General features: G+C 45.8%; 1 protein-coding gene across 3 annotated transcripts in view; it reads left to right on the top strand.

Moving 5' to 3' along the window:
* Window positions 1-9,389: 9,389 nt before the first annotated feature.
* Window positions 9,390-18,238, top strand: part of MRPS31 (mitochondrial ribosomal protein S31) — a 47,591-nt gene continuing 38,742 nt past the window's right edge. The window contains exon 1 of one of the 3 annotated variants that reach the window (XM_050766137.1): window positions 9,390-9,499. In XM_050766137.1, coding sequence (XP_050622094.1) covers window positions 9,453-9,499 — 47 coding nt within the window. In that variant the 5' untranslated portion in view covers window positions 9,390-9,452. Of the gene's footprint in view, window positions 9,500-17,970; window positions 18,224-18,238 lie in introns of those variants that run through there. The other 2 variants (XM_050766136.1, XM_050766139.1) reach the window with 2 other exon arrangements.

Genomic DNA, 18,238 nt, shown 5'->3' with positions numbered 1-18,238 from the left:
CCCAGCACGGGAAGCGGAAGTGGGCGTGGGGCCGCGGCGCGCACAGCCCAGCCAGCGACCCGGTGTGGCGCTGCGGCCGACCCTGGTGAAGCTGGAGACCGGGGCCTGCGCCTCCGGAGACTTTCCCGCCTCTGGGATCCCTGAGACCCTCTCTGCGACCGGACCCTAGTTAGCCTGCTGGGCTGGGACTGAGGGCTGGGGGCTGGGAATGTCAGTGGTTGGGAGGACTGACTTTTTAGCTGCTTTGACGTTGTTGGGAGGCTAAGGCCATATTTATAAATTATATTTGAGTACAAAATTATACTCGGGATTCAAGGCCCTAATAGGAGCTACAACTGAGTATGAAAATACAGGAATTAGCCGGGCATGGTGGCTCACGCCTGTAATCCCAGCACTGTGGGAGGCCGAGGTGGGCGGATCCCCTGAGGTCAGGAGTTCAAGACCAGCCTGGCCAACATGGTGAAACCCCGTCTACTAAAATTACAAAAATTAGGCCGGGCGCGGTGGCTCAAGCCTGTAGTCCCAGCACTTTGGGAGGCCGAGACGGGCGGATCACGAGGTCAGGAGATCGAGACCATCCTGGCTAACACAATGAAACCCCGTCTCCACTAAAAATACAAAAAAATTAGCCGGGCGTGGTGGCGGCGCCTGTAGTCCCAGCTACTCGGGAGGCTGAGGCAGGAGAATGGCGGGAACCCGGGAGGCGGAGCTTGCAGTGAGCCGAGATCGCGCCACTGCACTCCAGCCTGGGCGACAGAGCGAGACTCCGCCTCAAAAAAAAAAAAAAAAAATTACAAAAATTAGCCCAGCGTGGTGGTGCGTAGCCTCCCAGCTACTAGGGAGGCTGAGGCAGGAGAATCGCTTGAACTTGGGAGGTGAAGGTTACAGTGAGCCTAGATCTTACCACTGCACTCCATCCTGGGCGCAGAGCGAGACTCCGTCTCATAAAAACACACAACAACAACAAAAAACAAGGTGTGGTGACATGTGCCTCTAGTCTCAGCTATTTGGGAGGCCAAGGCGGGATTATTGCTTGAGGCCAGGAATTGGAGGCCACAGTGAGCTATGATGGCACTGTTGCACTCCAGGCTGGATGACAGAGACCTCGTCTCTAACACACACGCACACCCTCCACACAGTGTAATTTTATTTTACAACTTTCAGCCTTGTTTGGATGTGCTGTTGGATTATTATTATTTTCTTTTTCTTTTTTTTTTTTAGACTCTCTCATCCAAGCTGGAGTGCAATGGCGCAATCTCAGCTCACTGCAACCTCCCCCTCCCGGGTTCAAGCGATTCTCCTGCCTTAGCCTCCCAAGTAGCTGGCATTACAGGCATGCGCCACCACGCCCAGCTAATTTTGTTTTTGTTTTTGTTTTTCTGAGACGGAGTCTCGCTCTGTTGCCCAGGCTGGAGTGCAGTGGCCAGATCTCAGCTCACTGCAAGCTCCGCCTCCCGGGTTTATGCCGTTGTCCTGCCTCAGCCTCCTGAGTAGCTGGGACTACAGGCGCCCGCCACCTCGCCCGGCTAGTTTTTTGTATTTTTTAGTAGAGACGGGGTTTCACCATGTTATCCAGGATGGTCTCGATCTCCTGACCTCGTGATCCGCCCGTCTCGGCCTCCCAGAGTGCTGGGATTACAGGCTTGAGCCACCGCGCCCGGCAATTTTGTATTTTTTTAGAGTCAGGGTTTCACCACCTTGGCCAGGCTGGTCTCGAACTCCTGACCCCAGGTGATCTGCCTACCTCGGCCTCCCAAAGTGCTGGGATTACATGTGTGAGCCACCATGTCTGGCTGTGCTATTGGATTATTACCTACGTTATTTAAGTGATTTGATTGGTGTTTCTGCTTAACATGAATGCACACTTGAATACACCTCCCAGGCTGTAGTAGATGCTATGATGGGATCAGAGTGCCTGGTAAGTGGGCCCTCATCAGAATCAGCACTTTAGAACTCGGGCTTCTGGACCATAATCGAGTTACAGAAACAAGCCAGGGAGTTGGGATGACTTGTCCAAAGTGATGGGGAACATAACTAATTGAAAGCAGACCCAGGAGCCGAAACTACGGTTACAGCAGCTTAAAGGGGTTGGCAACATCACCTGGTCCAATGGCTTTTGCAGCTTAGGAAAATGAGACCCAAAAGAACCCTGATTAAGGACAGACTTGGCCGGGTGCAGTGACTCATGCCTGTAATCCCAACATGTTGGGAGGCTGAGGCAGGAGGATTGCTCAAGCTCAGGAATTCGAGTCGAACCTGGGCAACATAGTGATGTAACTGCCCAATGGGTTCTTCTCACCCGCTGCCTCAACTAAGCCAATTTATCAAGATGGGGGAATTGCAATAGAGAAACAGTTTAATTCATGCAGAGCCAGCTGTACAGGAGACCAGAGTTTTATTATTACTCAAATCAATCTCCCCAAGAATTCGGGGTTTGGAGTTTTTAGGGATAATTTGGTGGGTCGGGGGCCAGTGAGTGGGAGTACTGATTGGTCAGGTTGGAGGTGAAATCATAGGGAGTCTAAACTGTCCTCTTGAGCTGTGTTGGTTCCTGAGTGGGAGCCACAAAACCAGATGAGTCAGTTTATCAATCTGGGTAGTGCCAGCTGATCAATCCGTCTAGTACAGGGTCTGCAAAATATCTCAATCTTATCTCTGATCTTAGGTTTTACAATAGTGATGTCATCCTGAGGAGCAATTTGGGGAGGTTTAGAATCTTGCAGCCTCCAGCTGCCTGACTCCTAAACCATAATTTGTAAACTTGTGGCTAATTTGTTAGTCCTACCAAGGCAGCCTCGTCCCCAGGCAGGAAGGGTATTTGTTTTGGGAAAGGGCTGTTATTGTCTTTGTTTCAACACTAAACTGTAAACTAAGCTCCTCCCAAAGTTAGTTGGGCCTACACCCAGAACAAGGACAGTTTGGAGGTTAGAAGCAAGATGGAGTCAGTTAGGTCAGATCTCTTTCACCATCATAATTTTCTGTTATGATTTTTGCAAAGGCAGTTTCAGTGAGCCCCTGTCCGTACTAAAAATCAGAACAACAACAAAAAATTTGTTTAAACCTGGTGTGGTGGTGCATGCCTGTAGTCCCAGCTACTGGGGAAACTGCGGCAGGATCTCTTGAGCCTGGGAGGTTGAAGCTGCAGTGAGCCGTGTTCACGCCACTGCAGTCCAGCCTGGGCAACTGTGACCAAGACCCTGTCTCAAAAAAAAAAAAAAGGAAGGACCCTGTTCTAGATTAGAAAGAGCACTGGACTCGGGGCCAGGATGTTTGTGTAAATGTCCGTGTGTGACCTTTACTGAGTCACTTAGCCTTTTGTAAACCCCAGCCACAGCATGACTGCATCACCGGTTCCTTTGAGCCCTCTGTCCATCAGCCTGTTGGAACAGTCCACCATGCAGGGCGCATGGTGTTCTCCTCTAGCCATTGGCCCCTAGTGCTTTGTCATGTCTTCCTTGAGCCCCTTCCTCTCCTGTCCTGACAAAGGCTGTTCCAAACTCTCATCACTCCCAAGCCTTCCACATTTCTCCTCTCCACGCCTCCCAATTTGTTCTATGAGAAATGATCGGAATTTTGCTCAGATTTTTAATCCATAATCTACAAAGTTATCTTTTTTGGTTTTTTTGCACAAACTCTCATCCATTTGTCTTCTGTCCAACTTAGTTGCTGTGTCCCCTTGCCTAGCCCAATGGCTGGTAAGAATGAGGTTGGAGAAGAAACCAAGGCGTTGAGAGGCCACATTACACAGGTGCTAAGAGAAAAGCAGGGACTCAGCAAAGTTCTGTCCAACTCCAAAGGTCAGGTGCTCAGCTGCCACACTGTGCAGTGCTCTCTTCCAGAGGCTTTTTTTTTTTTTTGAGACGGAGTCTCGCTCTGTCGCCCAGGCTGGAGTGCAATGGCGCAATCTCGGCTCACTGCAACCTCTGCCTCCCGGGTTCAAGCAATTATCCTGTCTCAGCCTCCTGAGTAGCTGGGGTTACAGGCGCCCGCCATCATGCCCGGCTGATTTTTTTGTTTTTGTTTTTGTTTTTTTGAGACGGAGTCTCTCTCTGTCGCCCAGGTCGGAGTGCAGTGGCCAGATCTCAGTTCACTGCAAGCTCTGCCTCCCGGGTTCAAGCGATTCTCCTGCCTCGGCCTCCCGAGTAGCCGGGACTACAGGCGCCCGCAACCGCGCCCGGCTAGTTTTTTGTATTTTTTAGTAGAGACGGGGTTTCACCATGTTAGCCAGGATGGTCTCGATCTCCTGACCTCAAGCGATTCGCCCACCTTAGCCTCCCAAAGTGCTGGGATTACAGGCGTGAGCCACCGAGCCCAGCCGAGGCTTCTTATTAAAAGCAAGAGGCACCAGACGCGGTGGCTCACGCCTGTAATCCCAGCACTTTGGGAGGCTGAGGCGGGTGGATCACAAAGTCAGGAGTTCAAGACCACCCTGGCCAATATGATGAAACCCCGTCTCCACTAAAAATTCAAAAAAATTAGCCGGACATGGTGGCAGGTGCCTATAATCCCAGCTACTCAGGAGGCTGAGGCAGAGAATTGCTTGAACCCAGGAGGCGGAGGTTGCAGTGAACTGAGATTGGGCCACTGTACTCTGGCCTGGGCATCAGAGCGAGACTCCATCTCAAATAAAATGGCAAGAGGGCTGCAGGAACTGGAAGTTTTTTCTTCTGAAATACATCTCCTTCTATAATATTTTATAAAAGTCGCCTCAGCAGCTTAAAATCCCCCACAACAGTGGCTCTTAGTCTGCTATCTTTATTTTAGGAAGAAAGAAAGAAATACATAGATGTTAAAATGCTTCGTATCTCTCAGATGCCCAGAGAAGTGATTGTAAAATCATCTGGTTGGCACTAAATTAAGAAAGTGTCCATGTGGCCGGGCGCGGTGGCTCAAGCCTGTAATCCCAGCACTTTGGGAGGCCGAGGCGGGTGGATCACGAGGTCAGGAGATCGAGACTATCCTGGCTAACATGGTGAAACCCCGTCTCTACTAAAAATACAAAAAACACTAGCCGGGTGTGGTGGCGGGCGCCTGTAGTCTCAGCTACTTGGGAGGCTGAGGCGGGAGAATGGCGTGAACCCGGGAGGCGGAGCTTGCAGTGAGCCGAGATCACGCCACTGCACTCCAGCCTGGGAGACACAGCGAGACTCCGTCTCAAAAAAAAAAAAAAAAAAAGAAAGTGTCCATGCAAACTTTGTTCTGAGTGTAATTTCCTAGGAATCCTGGCTGGGCGCAGTGGCTCATGCCTGTAATCCCAGCATTTTGGGAGGTTAATGGGAGTGCATCACCTGAGGTCCGGAGTTTGAGACCAGCCTGACCAACATGGTGAAACCCTGTCTCTACTAAAAATACAAGTTAGCCGGGCTTGGTGGCACGTGCCTGTAATCCCAGCTACTCAGGAGGCTGAGGCAGGAGAATCGCTTGAACCTGGGAGGTGGAGGTTGCAGTGAGCCAAGATTGTGCCACTGTACTGCAGCCTGGGTGACAGAGTGAGACTCTGTCTCAACAAAACAAAACAAAACAACAACAACAAAAAAATCCTAGGAATCCTATGGCCTTTTGAGAACAACATTTTAAAGACGTGGATCACCGCTCTCTGTAGAGGTATCTTAACTCAATAGTATTTCAGACCTAGGTTCCAAATAGGAAACACGTCAGCACACTGACCTCTTGCTCCAGGTAACTGTTTGCTGCACTTGGAATTGCACGATTCGGAGATTTCAAAGCAGCTGGCTTTGTGATGGGTGGCAGGTGTGACGCAGGTCAGAGGTGAGAGGACAGACATGGAATGTCTGCATGGAAAAGCAAGCGTTTGCTATTTCAACAGAATTTCACAATGCACTGGTTCATGACACTAAAAGGAGAAATCATTTCAGAAAATGGATCCCTGGTTCCTATACCACACGGGACATGTTTTAACAAAGTGAGTTCATTGGAGTTGCAAACAGATCAACAGCATAAAACATCTCTGACTCAAATGTATTTATAGTTAATAAGAAAGAAGATGGGAGGCCGAGGCGGGCAGATCACCTGAGGTCAGGAGTTTGAGACCAGCTTGGCCAACATGGAGAAACCCCGTATCTACTAAAAATACAAAAATTACCTGGCTGTGGTGGCAGGTGCCTGTAATCCCAGCTACTCAGGAGGCTGAGGCTGGTGAATTGCTTGAACCCAGGAGACGGAGGTTGCAGTGCAGTGAGCTGAGATCGCGTCATTGCACTCCAGCCTGGGTGACAGAGCAAGACTGTCAAAAAAAAGAAAGAAGAAGAAGAAAATTTGCTTTTGATTATGCAATTTTAGTACCCATTAAATACTCCTGGCTGCTGATGTAACTTTTATTGAAAACTCCCATAAGTCTTTTTTGGAGTCAGGTAGAATTTATGTGTTATTTTATTTGTTCCTTTTATTTCTAGTTGACATATACTAATCGCACGTATTTTTTGGGTACAGAGTGATATATTAATACATGTATACAATGTGTAATGGTCAAATCAGGGCAATTAACATAGGCCTCACCTCAAACATTTCTCATTCTTTGTGTTGGGAACATTCAAAATCCTCTTTTCCAGCTCTTTGAACATACACAATAAATTATTGTTAACTATATTCACCCTACAGTGCTATAGAGCACTTGAATTTGTTCCTCTTATCTAGCTTAAATTTCATCTCTGTTGACCGGTCTCTCCCTATCTTTTCCTCCCTCTGCCTTTCCCAGGCTCTAATAACCATAATGGAATTTGTATTTTAAATAGATAAACATGGATTTGGATTTCTGTCAATCTACATAGAATAAGAGGGCGATCTGCATCCAGTAAAAGACTTGTTAGAACAGTGTTTTGGGGATGGGCAATTTTTTTCATTTGTCTTTTCCTTGGCAACGTTTTAATGGTACAGGGAAAGAAATGGGGAACAGAAGTGGGAGGAGAAGGAAGCCGAAGAGGGAGAGGGAGAAGGCACTAACTGAGGCACATATTTTATGAGACTTAAATTTGTTTTTATTTTATTTTATTTCTCTGTGTTCCCTCTGATAGTTAATAATCCTTAAATTTGAATTTGTAAGGTATATATTTTTAAAAATGTAAAACTTATAATAACAAATAATTAAGGGAAAATGCTCATAAATGGTTAACATTTTATGGTTCATCAATAAGAGGAAATACTTTTCTCACGTCATATGCTTTAGGATGAATTTGGCCACAATGAACAGAATGCCTGTCAGTTTATGTTTGTTTAGAGACAGGATCTGGCTCTGTTGCCCAGGCTAGAATGCAGTGGTGTGAGCATAGCTCACTGAAGCCTTGAACTCCTGGGTTCAAGTCATCCTCCCACCTCAGCCTCCCCAGTAACTAGGACTATAGGTGTGTGCCACTATGCCCAGCTAATTTTTTTTTTTTTTTGTAGAGACAGGGGTCTCACTATATTGCCCAGGCTGGTCTCAAACTGCTGGGCTCAAGTGATCCTCCCACCTCATCTTCCCAAAGTCCTGGGATTACAGGATGAGCCACTGTGCCCTGCCTAGTATATTTACTTTGAATATTAAACAATTCTAGAGGTAGCAGGTTCCAGAGCTGGTTAATTTAACAGCTCAACAATATCTGGGGCAGCTTCTCTTTGGTTCTCTTAGCTTTTCCCTCATGACTACAAGATGGCTGCCACAGCTCCGCCTATCACATCCTCACATGCAACATCCAAAGGCAAAAAGGAAGCACGCTCACATATCTCCCTCTCATCAGAGAAAACAATCTTTCCCAGCAGCCCTCTGTCAGGCTTCCTTGTGTGTTTCATTGGCCGAGAAATAGGTCTCATGCTCCTCCCAAAAATCAACACTTGGAGGAGATTGGCATTAGCATGATTGCTTGAGAACAGGGTCAGCAAGCTGCTTCTGAAGAGAACCAGCCAGTAAATATGTCAGGCTTTGCAGGGCATGTGGTCCTTGTCACATATATTCAACTCTGCCATTGTAGAGTCAAAGCAGCTAGAGACACCGGAAACAAATCCTTATGCCTGTGTTCCAGTGTCCCTGTGGACACTGAAAGTTGAATTTTATATATTTTTTATCTGGCACAAATAATTTTTTTCTTTTTTCTTTTTTTCCCCAACCATTTGAAACTATAAAAAGCATTTTGTATGGTGTGAAGCCATACAAAAACAGGTGGCAGGCCAGATTTGGCTAGCAGGCTGCGGTTGGTCAACCCCTGGTTTGGAGCAATGAGGACTCATCCCCTTGGGGCTGTGGGAGGGTCCACCTTCCTGGAGATATCACCATCCAAACTTGAAAAAAAGAAGGGTAAGGGAAGGGTTGTTGGGCAACTGAGAATGTCCCATACAGCATATTAAGGATACGGGAAAATGCTGAGGGATATAATAATTTTTAAAAAGCAGATTACATGTCATGTGCAGGATGATCCCCACCAGTTCCACCTGTTGAAATCCCTGCCATTCACCGAGATCTATGTTAGACGCAGCCACCTCATAGCATCTGTTTCTGGTTCTCAGAAAGCAAATCGGAGCATTCCTTCCTATCAGTAACAAACTTCCCTTTAGTACCCATCCTGTGTTGGATGCTGTCAACCCAAACTAACTGCTGGAAATGCAGAAGTGGAAGAGCCAACGGCTAGCCTCAAAGAAATCATGGTCCAAGCAGAGGAGGAAGAAACAAGCAATTATAATCCGGGGGGCATGCGGCGAGAGGCTTGTGGGTAGTGAGGGCATCCCAGGAGGGCATGAACGAGGAATGGGATAGAAGGTTTCAGGGGAGGGCCACAGGAGACCTCCATGCCAACATGGATTTTGCAAAGCAAGTCGCCTTTCGTTAAGAGGATTAATGTAGGCTGGTGTATGACCTACCACAGGGGCTGGAAGACTTGCAACTAGGCCAGGCTCTTAGGTGTAATCAACAAAAGCACAAAAAGGATTGATTAAAAGGATTACAAGGATATAGAGTGACTCTTCTGCTTGATGGATGGGGACATAAAGTGCCATGAAGAGCTTCCTGAAACAAGGCCCTACATCCACTGCAGATCTGGTCTGCGGCGGAAGCCACTGCCGCTGCCCCTCTAGGGCTCTGGATTTGATGGTTTGTGATGCTGCCCCTTCTTGTGCCAGGGCCACACGCTGGTAACTATTGCTTCTCCAAAGCCTGGCGCCTGCGTTACCAGCATCGCCTGATACATCACTTCTACACCACGCCCACTGCCTTGGATTGCTCATCTCTAAGTTGGTATCTTGTGTAGACGAAGCTGACGGAGGGAGGCTGGGTCATGTGCCTGTACCCTGCTCTGCAAAGAAGCCTGGCTGCGTGTGATCTCTGGCATCTGCCTTGGGGAGGCAGGACTCATTCTTGTGTTAGGAAATTCCCAGAACATAGGCAGGGTTTTGAAACCCTGCTAAGCAGCCAGAAAACATGACACGTGTCCACTCTACACGGACCGAGCATTCCAGTCCGAGAAAACATGCAAAGGCACGGAGGTGTGAACCAGCAGAGCACGTTTGGGGAACGGTAAGCAGTTTGGTTCTGCAGAAGAGTAGAGCAGGGAGTGCCGGGAGAGTGACTGGAGAGTGACTTGGAGCAGCCGGCAGGAGTCCCTGCTGAACTCATGGCCCCTGTGGCTCCAACCACAAGGGCAACTACCTATTTTTTTTTTTTTTTTTTTTTTTTTGTCGGGGGGGCGAACAGAAATTTTTTTCTGTCACCGAGGCTGGAGTGCAGTGGCATGATCACAGCTCACCACAGCCTCGAACTCCTGGGCTCAGGCAATCCTCCCACCTCAGTCTCCTGAGTACTACAGGTGTGCGCCGCCACCCCCACATAATTTTTGTATTTTTCTGTAAAGATGGGGTTTGCCATATTGCCCAGGCTGGTCTTGAACTCCTGGTTTCAAGTGATCCTCCTGCCTTGGCCGCACTAGGATTACAGGTGTGAGCTACTCCACCCAGGAAGGGCAAGTACTTGTATCTTAGGCCCTGCTGAGGCCTAGGAGCTGTGACTTACTCCTTGCCTGGCCCAGGGCTCTGCCCCTAGTGAGTTTTAGTATCTGTCTAAAGGGATCATTATCATAAATCTGTTGAATTGCATCATTGTTGTGAAGTAGCAAGTGTACACAGCTTCTCTCTCTCTCTCTCTCTCGTGTGCACATATCTGCAATGTACTATTTATAATTACATTTATAATGGTTCCCCCAGTAAAAATAATCTGAATTTAGACCCTTTATATCTAAATATTTATATGGCACCCATCACTAGATACTTAGCTGTTTATAAATGTTTTTAAAGTACTTTCATTAAATTAATTATTCTGGTCAAACATAGGCAGATACAACCATTGAAAGGACACACAAATAAAGTCCCAGCACAGTTGAGACGCCATCACCTTAGCACTTAGCATGCAAGCTCTGGGTCAGACACCTGAAAGGAAAATCCTAGCCTCTCTGCTTCCAGCTGGATGAGTCAGAAAAGTCTCTGAATTAACTTTTTCACAGCAAAAGAAGTTTAAAATGTTAGTTGTGTATCCTGATAGAAAATATAGACTTAAAAAAATTTTTTTTTAGAGACTGGGGTCTTGCTATGTTGCTCACGCTGGTATTGAACTCCTGGCATCAAAGTATCCTCTTGTAACGGCAATTGTGCCTGGCTAATATAAACATTTGTTTTTTCTTTCCACAAATACTGATTGACCATGAAGGATGTACCAGGCACAGTTCTAGGCTCTTGGGATAAAGTAGTGAACAAGGCTGACAGAGGTCCCTGCTCTCCTAGAGCTTACATTCTAGCCGGGAGGCTGATGATGAAAAAGGAAACCATGTAATTCATAAGGCCTGTAAATTCCACTAGGAGAGAGAATGTGTTGCATTTGTACCTTGATCTGTCTCAAGTGCATAAGACAGGGCATATGATCAGGCACTCAATGAACGTGTTGAATGAATGGAAGATTATTTCAGATAGTGCTGCATGTAGGAAGACAAGGAAACAGCACGACATGACAGAGTGGGAAGGTCGGCTTGGCTAGACATGGTGCACTCCTGAGAAAGCCCTGCTGAGCTAAAGTGGATGATGTGAAGGAAACAATTCGTGGGACAGTATTTGGAATGGCTATTCCAGGCCAAAGAAGATTCTGTGCCTAAGCTGAAGGCCCCGAGGCAGGGCTGTGCTAGACCTGCACAAAGAAAGATGGAAAGGAATGAACGGACCTCACAGCACAGGGACCAATCATTTGTGGGTCATTGGCAGGCCTGTCTTTTATCTAACAGGAGACTGTTTCTGCCTCCAGAGGGCACTTGAACATAACAAATGTTATCTAAGGGCCAGCTTGGGTCAGCACTTAGAGAAGCAGTTTCCCGAAGGCATAACTTGAGGGGCCAGGAATGCAAAAAGAAAATAATCTCAGCTGAGGCTTTTGCTTATTGAAATTTGAAAGCATTTCTTTTAAAAATTAAATTTTCTTGAGATAGTTAGTACAATAAGCTCAATGTGGGTGTTCGTACAGTAGTATTAGTTGAATAATATAGCCCTGCCCCTGGTGGAGAGATGACAGAGGAGTTTGACATGTAGAAGGGGAGACGAAAAGCTAATTTAGAGAGATCTTGGCAAGGGTGTCAGGCCTGGGTGAGACCCAAAGCAAGGAGGCTCTGAGAAGCTAGAAGGCAACATAGAGACGGGCCAAGGGACAGAGAAAATGAGTACAAGAAATCAAGAGGATGGGTGGGGGGAACCAGAGTACTTTGATGTACTTTAGAAATTGACCTGAGGACAGTTCTGCCTGGTCATATTTCTGTCATCTCCAAAAATTATGTGCTAAGCACGATTTCAGCATAGTTCTATGTCATAAGCTGTGCAATACACATTAGCGTGACATGATCCTGGTCTTCCATGAACTTAAAATCCAAAGCAATTTTAAACATGAATATACTAAGAATGAGTCATCTTACGTGGAGGGGAAAGACAAGTATCTAGACAATCTAATTTGAAGGGCACGAAACCACTTCCTCTTCCGTCCCGTCTCCCGTAAGTTCTGCTGCTGTGGGCCTCTCTGTGCCCCTCCCCCTTACTTTGTCTTTTGACTTTGGGCACTAAAGATCTTGTGAAGAAGGTAATGGGCTCTAGGAGACTCATCCATCTAGGTGCAACCTCTCTGGGCCCCCACAGGCCTGGCACCTGTTGCATTACACATCTTGTTCCACATCTGTGATCCCTGCTGGATCACCAGCCCCTTGAAGCAGGGAGCAAGTCATACTCATCCCTGTGTTCCAAGGAGACTAAAGCTACATTTTTCACACAATGTTATACATTTACACTAATATCATCTATCTATATATTATATAAACATGCATGTATGTTCATCTATTGCTTTTTTTTTTTTTGACACAGGATCTTGCTCTGTCACCCAGGTCCGAGTGCAGTGGTATGATCACGGCTCACTGCAGCCTCCACCTCCTGGGTACAAGCAATCCTGCCACCTCAGCCTCCCAAGTAGTTAGGACTGCAAGTGCACGCCACCACACCTGGCTAATTTTTTTTGGTATGTTTTGTGGAGATGGGATTTCCCCATGTCGCCCAGCTGGTCTCTAACTCCTGGGCTCAAGCAATCCACTTGCCTCGGCCTCCTAAAGTGCTGTTTTAGGCTGTGTTTGATACTGTAGTTTGATCTGGTTTATAAGATAGACCAGCTGGAGATATATATATATATATATATATATTCCAGAAAGAAAGAAAAGAATTTCTCAACTTGGAAGATGCAGAGACAAAAACGCTCTTAATCCACCTAGGAAAAAAGAAGGGAAATACCACAGCCAGTATAGTACCACACACATCATCCATCACCCAAATCAGGAAACCTCATGACAAGTTATGTCTCCAGTGAGCCCATCCAGCCTCATTTTCTCCTTCTTTCTGTGCCTTCAGCTAGTACACCGCCTTTGGAAAGATGTTCATAATCCTTTAATACTTTTGCTAGTGGAGCCACAAGTAAATTGAAGTAGGTAGCTGAAACTGCTGGACAACTGGGTTTATTCTGCAGGCTTATTTCACAAAGAGCAAACCTCAGAAGACTGGGGACATTGCTGACCTGGATAGTTGGATTTTCAAATATTGACCATTCCTGGACTCCTTGCTACAGGGTGTCATACATCTGCTGTGACACAGGACTGGTCTTGTTGGATAATTCTGATGCCAATGAGAAAATTAAATGAGATAAGAATGTAAATGGTTTAGTATGCAACAATGGCAGTTAGTGGTGTTATTATTCTCATTACCATATTGTGCATGTTTATGCTGCCTCCTGATTTTATTGGAAAAAGTCTTACATGCTTTTTTACACAGAGGCATTGAAAGTTAATTCAGAGTTGATTTTAGGGAAAAAGATTACTTTGGACATAAAATATACAGCTTTATAGACATATTCATTGGGAAATGAAGTTACATGTATGGACAATTCTAGTGACTAAAAAGCAATTAATAGAATCAATTACATTTTATTGCCTATGAAGTGCATAGACAAAGTAAGTATGATGGAAAAATAGCATAAAACAAACAGCAGAATATGATACATTTTAATGCACAGGCAAAGTAGCCACAGAGCTTGTAAACCTCACTTGTGCTATGACATTCGTGTTCTGCCATCCTGCCACTTGGGAGAAGGAGCTTCATTGTTTTTACCCTTTTGTGATCCACTAGCATGAACTAGTGGCTAGTTCATGCATATTGGCAGAACATTCTAAATTGTTCTGAATCTTTCTAGATGTATTATTAATTTACTTAGATCTTTCCAAGATGTATTATTTACTAGATTTAAAGTGTTTCTAAGAATTAGTATAGTAATTAAGTAATGGTAGAAATGAATCTGGGATACATTAAATATTATGGGAAAGAAGTTCATTGCAATGAAGTGAAATTGCTTGTACCATTAATTAACCTGCTACTTTAATATCTTCACTGTGGTTTTGTAACTTTGTAAGAGTTAGCTTGCTTTAGGCCTGGCACGGTGTGGAGAGAGGCCCAGCCAGCCCCTGTTTCTTCCAGCTATTCCAGCTGAGGCATCAGATGTGTGGGTGAAGAAACCATCTTGGACATTCAGTCTTATCTGATGGCAACCACATGAGGGATCAAAGTGGGGACCACCCAGCTGAGCCCCGTCCACCACAGAACCAGGATAGATAATAAATTGTTGTTTTAAGATACTAAGTGTTAGGATGGTTTGTTGTGCAGCAATGGATAACTGGAATATAGGGTGATTTTGTTTCTTCATTTTCTTGTAAGGCTTGTTGAGTTAATTCGTATAGAATTTTATGAGATAGCTAGGACAAAGTCACCGCTCTGTATCAGGAGCAATTTCAGTTGATTTTCTATTTCTTGCCTTGTTTCTAACAAGTACATTTCCAAGGGGCCCTGGGAAGAAAATGACTGGTGAATCAAATACCATAATAGAAAGTTAGGGGAGGAAAAACATTTTCTACTTTCGGCTTTATTTTTGTCACTCTCATAAATGATTGCTCTGGAAAAAAAATTACACAAGTTATATTAGTTTTTCAAAGGACAGACTTGAAATTTGGGGGGAATTTATTGAAACTCTCTTTATGGTTTAATTTATGGCCAAGTAGAACTATCCTATTAATTCTCTTTTTTATTAAAGTGAATTTTATTTATTTATTTAGAGATAGGGTTTCTCTCTGTCATCTAGGCTGGAGTGCAGTGGCTCAGTCACTGCTCACCGCAGCCTCCACCTTCTGAGCTCAAGCGGTCCTCCCACTTCAGCCTCCCAAGTAGCTGGGGCCACAGGTGCACCATGCCCAGCTAATTTTTTTATTTTTTTGTAGAGACAGGGTCATGAGTTCAGCTTAAGTTCCAGAAGAAGAGAATAGCTATAGGTGGACAACAGCAATCCCTGCCAGAGTGCGACTGGATGGGGCAGGAGACTACATTAACCACGGTGGTCAAAGAAAGCCTCTTTTGTAAGAAAGTGATAGTGGAAGGAACCAAATGGTAAAGAATACTAAATTTCAATTCTGGCTTGTGACCCTCAGCCAGGCACTTTCACATAGTCACAGCCTATCTGCCTGTATGCGGCAGGGAGGTAATTTACTGTGTCTGCACTACCTTAGAGTAGATTAAGAACAGGGTAAATGGAACAAGATCTTCCCCCAGAGAAGCTGTGAAATTGAGATGGAAGTTTTCATCTCCTTTGTCAAGAGTTTTTAGGGTTTTAAAAAACCCATTTGAAGGATATTATAAGAAATCGAGGCCAGGCGCAGCGGCCAGGCGCAGGCGTGTTACGGTGAAACCCCGTCTCTACTAAAAAAATACAAAAAAAATTAGCCGGGTGTGGTGGCGGGCGCCTGTAGTCCCAGCTACTTAGGAGGCTGAGGCAGGAGAATGGCGTGAACCCGGGAGGCGGAGCTTGCAGTGAGCTGAGATCCGGCCACTGCACTCCAGCCTGGGCGACAGAGCGAGACTCCGTCTCAAAAAAAAAAAAAAAAAAAAAAAAAAAAAAAAAGAAAGAAAGAAGGAAGGAAAGAAAGAAGGAAGGAAGGAAGGAAGGAGAGAAAAAAGATGAAGTAACTATTAAATGTGATCCACATGGACTGCTTATTACACTCGAGAATGGATTTTCCACTGGGTATCAAGTGATATCAAGAAAAGTATGCCATACTGCTAATATTCTATTTCTTGATCTAGGTGGAGGTTTATGTGGGTGTATTAACTCTGTGATCATTCCTTAAACACATTTTTGGTTAGGCGCGGTGGCTCATGCTTGTAATCTCGGCACTTTGGGAGGCCGAGATGGGAAGATCACCTGAAATCAAGAGTTTGAGACCAGCCTGGCCAACATAGTGAAACCCTGTCTCTACTAAAAATGCCAAAATTCACTGGGGGTGGTGGCGCACGGCTGTACTCCCAGCTACTCAGGAGGCTAGGGCAGGAGAATTGCTTGAACCTGGGAGGTGAGGTTGCAGTGAGCTGAGATAACACCACTGCACTCCAGCCTGGGTGACAGAGCAAGACTCCATCTCAACAATAACAAAAATACATTGTCATCAACATATTTATAATTCATATACTTTTCTGAATTGAAGTTGCTAAAGTTTATAGGAGGCTGTAGTTTTGGACAAGCTTCCTGTACTAGCCCCCAGCACACCAGACTAAACCAGAATAGTCACTTGTGCTAAGTGCCAAGTAATCAAACTGAACTTTGAAATCAGGGCCAGTTTTCCAAAAGCAGGAGATTCACAGCACCAATCAGAGGGGGCCTAATTTACCTGAGCCAGCTTGATAAGGAAATCCCTCTGTTTTAACCCTTTAATAAGGAAGGCAGCTTTGAAATGTCCAATCTGATTTTTATTCCCTGTTTCTATTTTCTTTAACCCTTTTGTGCTTATAAAGCCAAACCCCTCTGCTCAACTCACTGGAACACTCACACTATTTTATAGAATGAGATGTCACCCTGTTCTAGAATCACAAATAAAAGCCAATTACACTAAATTTGCCATAATTTTGTTTTTTGACAAAGTTATGCTTCAATTTTTTTTAAGTTTGGTTTTTTACAAATCAGACAAAGTAAGCATCCCCAAGTGTACTGTGTAGAGCATTCAGTGACAAAGGTTCTGTTAGTGTTAGTGGATCTCAGGAAGATCTGCTCAATGTAAGCTCTGTTTGAGCATCACAAAAACTCTCCTCCCCACCTTGATTATTTTTTGAGAGGACAGGGAAAATGTTGATGTAAACTTTGGAATGCCTTTATGGATTTTAGGCTAGTGGTTCCCATGTGTCCTATTAGCCAACATTTCCCACTAGATTTATTCTCATGCCCTTCCAAGTTTGGGAACCCCACATCATTTCTGGGGTCACAGTTCCCTGTTTCATGACGGACAGGTAAAAGCCAAGTCTCTCTCTTGCATTTTTTAATCTTTTTTTTTCTTTTATTATTATTATTATTATTTTTTGAGACAGAGTCTCTGTTCCCCAGGCTGGAGTGCAGTGGCACAATCTTGGCTCACTGCAGCCTCCGCCTTCCGGGTTCAAGCTATTCTCCTGTGTCAGCCTCCCGAGTAGCTGGGATTATAGGCACTCGCCATCACGCCAGGCTAATTTTTGCATTTTTAGTAGAGTCAAGGTTTCACCATGTTGGCCAGGCTGGTCTTGAACCCCTGGCCTCAAGTGATCCACCCGCCTCGGCTTCCCAAAGTGCTGGGATTACAGGTATGAGCCACTGCGCCCCTGGCACCCAGCGTAAATCCTTTTTTTTTTTTTTTTTTTTTTTTGAGACAAGAGTCTCGCTCTGTAGCCCAGGCTGGAGTGCAATGGCGCGATCTCGGCTCACTGCAGCCCCCATCTCCCGAGTTCAAGCGATTCTCCTGCCTCAGCCTCCCCAGTAGCTGGGATTACAGGCGCCCGCCACCACGCCTGGCTAATTTTTTTGTGTGTTTTTTTTTTTTTTTTTTTTTTTTTTAAATAGAGATGGGGTTTCACCATGTTGGCCAGGCTGGTCTCGAACCTCAAGTGATCCACCCGCCTCGGCCTCCCGAAGTGCTGGGATCACAGGCGTGAGCCACCGTGCCCGGCCATTAAAGCCATTTTTGAAAAATGAAACCCATGTCTCATTCTGCCTCTACATCAAGAATAAAGACTGAAAGGAAACGCTAATTCATAGGGCAGCAGGTCTTTTAGTAATTTTTTTAAACCTCTTTGGTGGCCATAGAGCATTTTGAGAACGTGGTGAACCCTGTAGACCCTTTCCCTCCAAACATTGCAAAATATTGTCCGTTAAATAAGAGACTGATCTCACTGGCCCCATCTGTAGTTTTCGCACAACTGATTACGCCCTCCACTGTCCGGTTTGCGGGTCTGGAACCCGCCTCGGCCGGCGAACCGTTCCTGAACTCTGACGAGCGTCCGCCTCTAAGACTCGCGGGGTGGGTGGGGTCGCTTGGAGGCAGCTGGCTCCGCCCGGCCGCGGGCGAGTCCGGAACACAGTTACCGGCTCCTGTTGCCCACCGGAACGCAAAGAGAGAGGAAGGCGCCAGGGTGGAAACGGAAGAGAGGGCGGGGACGTGTTTGGCAGCGGTACACACCATTTCGGTTGCGTTCTTGGTTCATTTTGTGTCTCGGCGATGTTTCCTAGAGTCTCGACGTTCCTACCTCTTCGCCTCCTTTCCCGCCACCCTTTGTCCTCTGGAAGCCCTGAGACATCAGCGGCTGCGATTATGCTACTCGCTGCTCGGCACGGAACGGTCAGGTATCGCAGTTCAGC

This window comes from Macaca thibetana, chromosome 17 (genome assembly GCF_024542745.1).
Source record: "Macaca thibetana thibetana isolate TM-01 chromosome 17, ASM2454274v1, whole genome shotgun sequence".
Classification (NCBI taxonomy): Eukaryota; Metazoa; Chordata; class Mammalia; order Primates; family Cercopithecidae; genus Macaca; species Macaca thibetana.
Note: the sequence above shows the minus strand (reverse complement) of the source record. Positions and strands in the feature narration are given on the sequence as shown.